This window comes from Nelumbo nucifera, chromosome 4, assembly GCF_055504915.1.
Source record: "Nelumbo nucifera cultivar China Antique chromosome 4, China Antique-T2T, whole genome shotgun sequence".
Lineage (NCBI taxonomy): Eukaryota > Viridiplantae > Streptophyta > Magnoliopsida > Proteales > Nelumbonaceae > Nelumbo > Nelumbo nucifera.
Window position 1 is genome coordinate 33,802,963 of NC_142652.1, and position 11,573 is coordinate 33,814,535.

General features: G+C 38.5%; 1 protein-coding gene across 2 annotated transcripts in view; it reads right to left on the bottom strand.

Moving 5' to 3' along the window:
- LOC104607427 (ketose-bisphosphate aldolase class-II family protein) overlaps positions 1-2,429 on the bottom strand; it is a 145,092-nt gene extending 142,663 nt beyond the window's left edge. The window contains exon 1 of one of the 2 annotated variants that reach the window (XM_088902420.1): positions 2,042-2,429. In XM_088902420.1, coding sequence (XP_088758546.1) covers positions 2,042-2,143 — 102 coding nt within the window. In that variant the 5' untranslated portion in view covers positions 2,144-2,429. The remainder of the gene's footprint in view (positions 1-2,041) is intronic. The other variant, XM_088902422.1, reaches the window with a different exon arrangement.
- Positions 2,430-11,573: the final 9,144 nt, after the last annotated feature.

The window sequence follows — 11,573 nt, forward strand, 5'->3', positions numbered from 1 at the left end:
CTAGAAACTTCCAAAAGAAACTATAAATATCAGCTCACATTCCAAAAGCAAACACCAGTAATCAGATCCAGATTCCAGAGAGGGAATATCAGCCTCAGGAATCCTAACTGGGAATATTCCCTACCAGACTTGTTTTTGGGAGATTCCAATATAACAGAGAGATTTCCAGCTCTCTCACTCAGCTTTCAACCATTTTCACTTTCCACACCTTCAAGATCACCAGATCTGAGAGGACCTCAGCCTCCACCTATCATCACTCGAACTTTTAGAGTCTCAGACCAACTCAGTCAACGCCATCGCCTTATACATTGAAAATATGCAGGATAGTGAACTAAGAGGGTTCAGTTAGGTGCACAAAAATCAATAAATTCATAAAGGAGAAAAGAGCAATGTGACCAACTTGCAGGATCTAAAAGGACAAGAGGAAGAATAAAAAGGAGGCGAACTTGCTGCTTCTTTCTAGAAAGCTGTTTAGGAAGAATATTGAATCTTGGATCATAGTCCTTTTGTTATATGCTAGGTTCATGGAAAGAATGAGATAGTCTCTTCTTTTGAGCCTATGTCAGGGACTTGTGTGGTAATCTATTGGCTTATTTTGGATTGGCCCATAGTGTTAAACGAATACAAATCACACATCTTTTGGGGAGTGCACTAATTTTAGAGGGTTTTGATAATGCTGTATAGAAAACTTTGATTATGTTTTCATGGGAGCTTCTCATTTCATGTATATATTTTAAAACATAATTAGTACTGTAGTTTCTTGTTTTGTTGAAAAACCAAAAGGAAAAAATGGATAGACTGGACCACTGAAGTAATGACAAAATAAATGTTTTATGATAACAAATGACATGGCCCTAGATAGAGAATAGCATGTAGGATTTGTGTAGACAACTAAGGCTTCAGGTTTATTATAAGACCCACTTGGGAGGACTGAAGCTATGATTTAGCTACTATCGATTAGCCACTTTGAAGAAGGTACCAAAAGAAGCTTCACCAGAAAGCCAATATTTTAGAAGTGTATTTGGCATTTCCAGATTTTTCACCAAGCATAGCTTATAGGATGTCCGTGTAGGACCCACTTTGCAAAGCCAGAAGCTGTTGCATGAAAGCCCTCCCAAACAGGCACATAGTATGCATCCATATATTAAATGCAATGAAAATGTAGATCTTTTGTATTGGAAATCTAAGTTGAAGTTGTTATAAGAAGCTGGATTTCTAAAATAACTATGGACCACAGTGCAGGAACAAGTTGTTCAAAATGAGAGAAAGTTGCCAGACCAAAGAGAGTGCAGTAGCGTCTGTATTACCATTTGCCTCCACACATTTGCAAATGGTCATCCAAACTATATAAAATGTAACATTGAAGCCCCAAAATAAACCTCTTAATAAAAATGCTATTTTTTAAGACGTGATCTGATATCAACATTCTGTAGTCTCAAAAGGGAGAAAAAATGGAGCAAAAATCAATGTAGTATATCTCACTATATGCACCCAGTCGGGAACATAGTACCAAAAAGCATTCCTTATGAAACATCAAAGTCAGGGATCCTAGTTGTTCCAAATTATGTGCAATTTTAGTCTTTGATCGACCCAAAATGGCAGAGTAGAATGTGAATTGTAAGGATTGCTAATAATCCAAATTCATTAACTAATATATGACTCAACTACATACATGCATTGGTGCATAGAACATTTCCAGTCCTCTGTGGGTGCTGAGTGTTCTGTCTCAGTGAAAGTCAAGAATTTATTGGCAGGATTGTTTATAAAGATACAACAGAAACAACATGGAATTCATTGAACAAAAGCAAAGTAAGTTACAGGCATAAGCATATAGAATTAAGCTAATACTCCTCACTTACACATTGTTGATCAACCAAAATCCAAAGATTCGGTAAAAGCTTATTAGTTGAAATTTTCAATCAAATATCTGACGGGCTGGTCTTACTTTTCAAATGAATAAATATCAGACTCAGTTGAACACCGGAAAAAAAATACTAAGATACTAAAACCATAATAACGGAATAAATGATCAGACTCAGACCTCAAACGCTTGGACCCGAAAGCCAGAGCGAACGAGCGAAGCAGCCAATTCCAAGCTGAGCTCATCTAGACCAACGAATCCAACAACCCCGGAGGACGCCATTGTGCTGATGCCAAGAGCTGCTAGCAGTAGTGTCCCGAGTGATGAAATCAAGATTCTTGTTTCAGAGGAGATCCCCCCTTTTATCTCGTAACGACGAGAGATGGGTACAAAATAAGATTTTTATGTATTCCTCACATCCCGTCTTATATTTATTATTTTTATTTATTATTATAGCATTTTATATTTTATCCATGGATACAAAAAGTCAGATGGTGGTGGACAGAAGATTGATGAAACCTCACGTTTCCAACACTTTTTATTTGTTTCCTCCGGAATTCCGGATATGGGGATTTATCGACTACCGAAGCCAATTTGTAAGCTGTCAGTATTCAATTTGAACCTTCGTGGCAAGTGCCTCTGCGTCCCAGCCAGAGTGCGGACGTGGCGGTGACAAACAGATTGATACGAATCTCTGTTAGGCATTGGATTTGCTTATCACAGAGCGCTCTCTACACCAACCTTACACCAACCCCATCATGTCACTTGCAACCGCACATAGGGAATATTTCTTATATTTATTCTATCATTCATGCGAGATATTTTCCATCCATGGCCCTAACTTGGAATTGTGATCTTCTCCTACAAAAATACATTCTAACCCCCAATCAATTTGATCTAACATTGCATATACTATGAGACTGAGACCCACTATAAAAATAAGACCCACCATGTATGAGATGTGCGGGTGTCCGATCATGTTGGTAGTTGTTGGAATGTATTGTATTGGCAAATAACCTGGACTCCCTAATGTGTTGTAAGTTGGTATATCCTGCCAAATTTAACAATCTGAGCTAATTGTTACTCGAGTGGGATTTCCTGCCAATAAAATACATTCTAACACCCTTCCAACATGATTTGATACTGTACATTTTATGCATAGTGGAATCAACTTTTATATTATGTTGGATGGGTGTTAGTAATGTTTTAAAAAATGACATGAAATTGGAATCATTCTAGTCATTAGTTTTTGGGTTGACGGTTCAACTGTTTAATTTGAATAGACAGCCCGTTCTGATAAAGATTAAAAAAAAAGGTCAGAAAACATTGAACGGGTTGACAATTCGACTGCTCGAGTCAATGGGTCATTGATTGATTCAACGTTGTTGGCCAAGGACCAAGTTTGGGGTAAAATGGAACCAGTTGTCTAAACAATTCCTAGGACAAACAGTCAAACTGTCCAGGTCAAATGGTAGTTCGAAAAATGATGGGTGCTAGAATTTATTTTATTGGTGGGAGATCTAGACTCACAATCCAAATAACCATTGCAGCCATACATAATACATTGAGAACATCTCTCTTGATCTTTATGGCTAGATGTTCTCAATGTAATAGCTCTTAGAATTTTGTGTTGGGACCAAATCCAAACTTGAATATAGTGTAAAGAGACTGGGCCGAATGGGGCCCTAACAGCCTCTCATGTAATATCCTTTATTTTATCTTTTATTTTATGTTGATGGGCCTCACTTAATGGGACTGTTATTTGTTCTTATTTTATTTTCTTTATGTAGCTACCAAGCTAGCCGCCCACTTAAGGGTATATTTGTCATCATCAATTTTTAGAGATTAATAAAAAAATAGGGTTAGAGGAGAAGGGTGATTAATTCGACTTCTTCTTCTCTTACCTCTTCTCTTCGCCATCTTCCTCTCTTATACAGTTATTCAGATTTGTTCTGTTCTGCTAATCACTAAATTTAATCTTGATATTAGAGGACTGATTTACATCTTAGTATCAGTTGTTCCTGTACACTCTAAAATCAAGAGAGTGTATGGAGAGATAGGTTCTCTATAGTATAGAGAATCACTTGCCTACTTGGTAGAAGGGTTTGGAGAGTTTAGTTCTGGCCAGATTTTGCCAAGAAGTGATGTTGTTTTGCTGTTGCCCAAAACCTTAGCCGACTGGAGATTTTCGAGTTACCAGGAAAGGTGAAGCTTGGGTGTGGCGCTCTGTGCTTGGAAGGTGTCTTGTGACTGCTAAAGGAGGGCGGTTCAGGTTTGGAAGAGTTTGGGTTACTCTGGTAGGTGTGGCACTGTCTTCTCTCTCCCGCTCATTTACTGGACGGAGCAAAACCCTAGTTTTTCACGCACCCAAGTTCTGGTTTGACTTCAAGTAAGTTTACATAATCAAAACTTTCTGTTCATTGATTTTCGTTTGATTAATGGAGACATATGGAAGTGAGTTCAAGCAGGTGCCAGCTTCTGGACCTGCTCCAGTAGATTCCGTTTTGATGGGTGTTACCACAATTAAGCTATATGGGACGAACTATCTTGCTTGAGTCTACTGTATAAAAATCTGTGTTTGTAGTAGAGAAAAACTCGGGTATCTCACAGGCAGCAAGGTGAAACCCGAAGAGACAGACCCTGAATTTGAAAGATGGATGCAAAAGAACTATACTGTTATAGGATGGTTAGTCAACTCTATGCAACCTCATATAAGCCAGCACCATCTCTGAATGTCTTCGGCTAAGGAGATATGGGACAGTGTAACTGAGACCTATTCACAGAAACTGAATGTAGCCAGAGCATACAAATTGAAAAGTGATGTGAAGAACTTGAGACAGGGGGAAAAGAATGTGGCAATCTACTACTCTATACTAAAGTCCCTATGGCAGGAAATTGATGTTATGGAAACAGTGGTATGGGAGAGTAAAAAGGATGTTGAAATGTATAGAAAGCTAGTGGAGAGAAATAGGGTGTTTGAGTTTCTCACTTGACTCAACCCTGAGTTTGATATTATCAGACAGAACATTTTGGCCAGGGATGAGGTTATTCTTTCACAGGCATATGCTATGATAAGTAGTGAGGAGAATAGGCGGCAGGTGCAGGTGCAGGTGCAGTTGCAGAGTCCATCTACAGAATATTTTGCACATGCGGGAATGAAACCGAAGGGCCCTACTGAGAAAAGAGAGCAGTTGTGTGAATATTGCAAGAAACCACGGCATACGAAGGACACCTGCTGGAAGCTTCATCCTGAACTTCTTCCTGGTAGATTTAAGAACAATAATAACCCTAAGAAGGGCAGTCAGGTGGGAAAATCCAAGACCGCTAATGCTGCTACAGTGTTTGAAGGGGGAAGTAAGGAAAGCGAAGAAAAATCAACTATTGAGCAGTTGGCTGCAATGAAGCTGGATTTTGAGAAGTATGGGAGGCTCCTAAATCACCTGGAAGCTACGGTTTCTTCAACTCACCCTTCCAACAGTACATCATCTTCATCGGCTTTTGCTCACTCAAGTACTCGTGCTTCTGTGAATCATGCTTCAGCTTCAGGTAATCGTAATCTCCCTTGGATTATTGATTCTGGTGCATCAGACTGTTATGGGCCCGAGCGCAGGATCGCGTCACGGGTCATTCCACGACAGGAACCCTTGATCTCCCCTTGCCTTTGGTCTTACGCACAGACCCTATTTTGCCTATCTAGTGGGTGATTTGTCCAAGAGACCACCCGAACTCTCCCTTGGGGTGATTTGTCCAAGAGACCACCCAAACTCTCCTCACTCTTTTCTTGGCTGGAAAACTGAATGCTTTATTTCAATTCGTAGCTCCTTAAATAGGAGATTACAAAAGAGAATTCCTTGTTGGATTCGGCTAGGCTAGGGTAATCCAACTCAAACTAAAACTCCTAATTTCCTACTCAAACTAAAACTCATAACTCTTACTTAAGAAGATAAAATAAGATAAGGACAAGATAAGGGATAAGGGATAAGGGATATGGGATAAGATTAAGCTGGTGGCGAGTTGACGTATTCAGATAAGGGTGGGCCCACCCCTATGAGCTGTCGTGTGGGCCCCGCTCTGCTGCTGCTGCCGGGTGCGTGCGCGTGGCTCATGGTGCCCTGCCGCACGATGCGTGCGTGCAATGTTGTTACCGCGCAATGCGTGCGCGCGGCTCATGGTGCCGCTGCCGTGCGGTGCCGGCGTGTGCACGGTGCGTGCTGCCGTGCAGTGCGCGCTGCTGCCTGGCGGTGCGTGCAGCGCCCTGTTGGGCGGTATGTGCCGCGTTCTGCCAGCCTGCTGTGCGGCGCTGCCGGCTGGTGCGTGCCGCTAGGCGGCCCGCTGTGTGTGCTGCTGCCAATGACTGCGCCGCAGTGCGTTGCCGGGAGGTGTGTCCATAACACAGACCATATGACCAACCTATCTAACCTGTATTGCTCATATCACCTCCTCTCTGGGAAAGAGAAAATATCCCTTGCCGATGGGTCCCTTGCCCCCATCTTTGGTAAAGGTGATATAAAGACCTCTGACACCATGTTCTTATCTTCTGTTCTTCATGTCCCTAAGCTTAACACAAACCTCTTATTTGTTAGTAGCTTAACAAAGTCAATGAATTGCAACATATCTTTATTTCCCACTCATTGTGTTTTTCAGGACCTACAGTCTCAGATGATGATTGGGAGTGACCATGAGGCAAACGGAATATACTTGCTGGACACACCGGATCAAGCTTTGTGACCACCTCATGGAGTTGCCTTAGAGTCAGTCGTGTCAGAGTCTGTTAACAAAATTTTATTATGTCATTTTCGGTTTGGTCACTTGTCATTTTCTGCTTTGAGTCATTTGTTCCCATATATGTTTAAAGGAGTGTCTTTATCGAGTCTTCATTGTGAATCATGTGAGCTGGCAAAACATTGTAGACATTTATATTCAATTAGCAATAAAAGATCATTTTCTCATTTCCATATTATTCACTCTAATGTGTGGATGCCATATCACATGCCAACCATGGGGGTTACAGGTACTTTATCCTTTTCATTGATGATTATTCACGTTACACTTGGATTTATCTCATGAAATCCAGGGATGAAATACCAACTATTGTGAAAAATTTTCATGAACTCATCATCACCCAGTTTAATACCCGTATCAAAATATTCCGCTCCAACAATGCTAAGGAGTATTTTGAGAGAACCCTCTCCACCTATCTTGAAACTTTTGGGGTTATTCATCAAAGTTCTTGTTTCTACACTCCACAAAAAAATGGGGTGGCGGAAAGAAAGAACAGGCATGTGGTTGAGGTTGCCAGATCCTTTTTATTTGCATCCCATGTTCCTATAAAGTTTTAGGGATATGTTGTTCTTACTGTTACCTTTTTTATCAACCATATGCCCTCCCGGGTCCTTGGCTTTAAAACCCCTTTTAGTCTTCTCTTCCCGGATGAGGATCTCTTTTTTCTTCCTCTCCGTGTGTTTGGGTTTACTTGCTATGTGCATATTCACAGTCACCAAAGGCACGAGTTTGAACCCAAGGCTCATAAGTGCGTGTTTCTGGGATATGCTTCCACACAGAAGGGTTATTGTTGTTTTGATCCGGTTCGTGGCACCCGCTTTATATCTCGGGATGTCACCTTTGCAGAGTTGACTCCCTTCTTCAGTATTCCTCCTGAGGGGGAGAAATCTGATGAGTACTTTGCTATGTTTCCAGCTGTTCCGCTTCCCATTCCTTGTGAGTCCGATCATGGGGTGTCCACCTCTTCCACTGGACCTATCCCTGATGTCCCTGCTCCCCCTCCTGCTTCTCCTCTTGCTCTCCATAGGTGGTACCAAAGGTGGAGATTCAAACATGTGCAAGTTGTTTCCACTCCTTCAGAAGAGCATCTTGCCACTCCCATCATTCCTGAGGAAATAGGTCAACCCTCTATTGATCCATCTCTGACTATTCCAGACCTTGACCTTCCTATTGCTCTTTGCAAAGGCAAGCGGAAGTGTACAGCCCATTGTATATCCAAACACTTATCTTACAGTCTTCTCTCCCCTTCCTACTACTCTTTTCTTGCCTCTGTTTCTTCCCATGTGATACCCATGTCTGTACCGGAAGCTTTATCTCAAGCTGAATGGAGGGATGCTATGATGACCGAACTTGATGCACTGCAAAAGAATCATACCTGGGACATTGTGGACTTACCGGAAGGAAAGGAATCAGTGGGTTGTAAATGGGTGTTTACTATTAAATATCACTCTGATGGCTCTGTTGAGAGGTTTAAGGCTCGGTTGGTTGGTAAGGGTTACACCCAAATGTATGGCATTAACTATCTGGAGACACTTGCTCCTGTAGCTAAGATAACTTCAGTCAGGGTTTTACTTTCTCTAGCAGCTACTTTTGACTGGCCCTACACCAGTTTGATGTTAAGAATGCCATCTTGAATGGAGAACTGCATGAAGAGGTCTATATGTCTCTACCTCCAGGAGTGTATGGGAAAGAAATGAAAGGTAAGGTGTGTAAACTACACAAATCCCTTTATGGTCTCAAACAATCTCCTCGGGCTTGGTTTGAGAGATTTCGGGTTGCTCTTGTCTCCTTTGGCTACATTCAAACACAATATGATCATACACTGTTCTTGAAGAGAAATGACTCTCTGGTGACCTTCTTGATTGTTTATGTTGATGATATTGTGGTTACGGGTAATGACATTGAAGAGGCCAGTAAACTAAAAGCATTTCTCAACTCTGAATTTTACATCAAAGATTTGGGAGATCTTCGGTATTTCTTGGGCATTGAAGTTGCTCGATCTAAGGATGGTATATTCATATCTCAGCGCAAATATGTCATTGATCTTCTTGCTGAAACTGGTAAACTTGGAGTTAAACCCATCTCCACTCCCATTGATCCTAATCATATGCTTTCTGCCACAGATGGTGCACCTTTGTCTGATAAAAGAGTGTTTCAGAGACTGCTTGGGAAGTTGTTATACCTTTGCATGACTCGGCCAGATATTTCCTATGTAGTAAGTGTTCTCAGTCAATTTATGCATTCTCTCAGAGATACTCATCTAGCTGCTGCAGAAAGGGTTTTGTGCTACTTGAAAGGTACTCAAGAGAAAGGTATTCTATTTGCTAAGCATGGTCACATGAAGCTGGAAGCCTTTATTAATGCAGGTTGGGCAGGATGTATTGATGACAGAAGGTCCCCTCTGGTTATTGTGCTCTGGTTACTAGGAATATTGTGTCTTGGAGGAGTAAGAAACAATTAGTAGTTGTTAGATCTTCAGGTGAAGCAGAATACAGGGCAATGGCTCATGGTGTGTCAGAATTACTATGGCTACAATCCCTTCTAGAGGAGTTGAGGGTGGACTACGAAAAACCAATGATGCTCTATTGTGACAACCAAGTTGCTATCAACATTGCACATAATCCTGTTCAGCATGACAGAACTAAGCACATTGAGGTTGATAGGCATTTCATAAGGGAAAGAGTCTCTTCAGGAGAAGTTTGTTTACCATTTATCACATCAGAAGAGCAACTGGCTGATATCTTGACCAAGGGAGTTTACAGGGGGAAATTGACACACTATATAAGCAAGCTGGGCATGATTGACATCTATGCTCAACTTGAGGGGGAGTGTAAAGAGACTGGGCCGAATGGGCCCTAACAGCCTCTCATGTGATATCCTTTATTTTATCTTTTATTTTATGTTGATGGGCCTGTTATTTGTTCTTATTTTACTTTCTTTATGTAACTGCCAAGTTGGCCGGCCACTTAAGGGTATACTTGTCATCATCAATTTTTTAGAGATTAATAAAAAAATAGGGTTAGAGGAAAAGGATGATTAATTCGACTTCTTCTTCTCTTACCTCTTCTCTTCGCCATCTTTCTCTCTTATACAGTTATTCAGATCTATTCTATTCTGCTAATCACTAAATTTAATCTTGATATTAGAGGACTGATTTACATCTTATAAGTACATTCAAATTTTATTCACTTATATTTGAATTTCAATCAAATCTCATCCGCTCCATTTATACCGCAAATTCAAATTGCAAAAATGAAATTGGCCATGGAATATTGTAAATAAATTAAACTAAAAGTGATGAAAATATTATATATTAGTGGGAACCCATCCAATGCACAGGCTTTGTTAAGCAAAAGTCAAATAATAGAAATACATAGGAGTACATAATTGCTTTATATTTTAATTTTTAATAACCAATCCAATCGAGCTCAACCCGAGTTGGTCGGTTTTCTAGTATTTCCAATTGGCTTTGGTTTAGCAATTTTTCAACTTCACCAAGTTAGGTCAATTTCAATTTGGCCATTTGTAAAGAAGCCAAAACTGAACTGACCCGACCATAGATATATGTTAATATTTTATATTTTAAATATAATTTTTAATACGGGAAAGTGGGAAAATTCCCATATTTCTTATTCTAAAATATTTTATATCATAAATTTATTTTTTAATAATACAACTATAATTTATTAAATATAAATTTAATTTTAAAATTTAAATCTTTTGAACAAATAAACCAAACTGAAAATAGATCCAAATTGATACAACTCAAGTTGGTGGGTTTGCGCTAATGGTTAATCAGTTTTGGGTGACAAACTCCCAACCTAACCATGTCAATTTGGTTGGTGAAACAGCCTACAACCGAATTAAACCAATCCTTGAACACTCTTAATTTTAGCTAAATTAATAGTTTAATCTCTAATAAATAATAATAGTTTAATCTCAAATAATTATTGAAAATTTATAACAAAAATACACAATTTTTGAAAATAAATTTCTAATGAAAATACAATAAATGTCTAATAAAAAACAATAATTACAAAAATACAATAAATACTGAAAATAAATATATTAAATTAGTCAATAAATAGTGTAATATCAAATAATACTTTAATCTCTAATAAATATTAATCAATAAATTATAAAAGGTATATAATTACTACAAATAAAATTTTAACAAAAAATACAATAAATACGATAAATTAAATTTAAAAGTTAAATAATAGTTGTTTAATCTCTAATAATTATTAACAATTTACTATTAAATAAAAACACAAAAATATATTTATAAATAATTATTGAAAACATATTTATCAAAAAATACAATAAATAGTTACTGAAAATAAAATAAATATTAATTTTAGTATATATATAAATATATAATGAATATACACTATTATTGTAAAATTATTACTAATAAATATTATTTTTTACAAAGTTATTTTCTATAATTATTAATTGATATAAGTGAAATTAGTTATTTACAATATTATTTAGTTATTTGAATTTAATAATCCATAAAATTATAATTAGTACTATTGTTATTTAGTTATTTGAATTCTTACAACTTTCAAGTGGCCTAAGAAAAGAGGTAGAAAATTATGAAGGTGTGCCAGAGCTGTTTTAGTGTGGACTGTTTGGAAGGAAAGGAATTCTAGAATTTTTCAATGATAACGAGATTGATGAGGTTAGTATCTGGGAAAGTATCCTAGATAAGGTTATAAGTTGGGCAAAGTCACTTGATCTGTTTCAACCTTTCTCCTTTGATGATTTATAGAGGAATTGGGAGCAAATTGCCAAAAGTTATGTTGCAAGACTTAAGCCTTTGGTGGAGTGGAAGCCTCCTAGAGAAGAGGTTATTAAATTAAACTTTGATGGCAAGAACCTATGTAACTCAGGGCTATTTGGTATTGGGGGAGTGTTCAGAAATGCC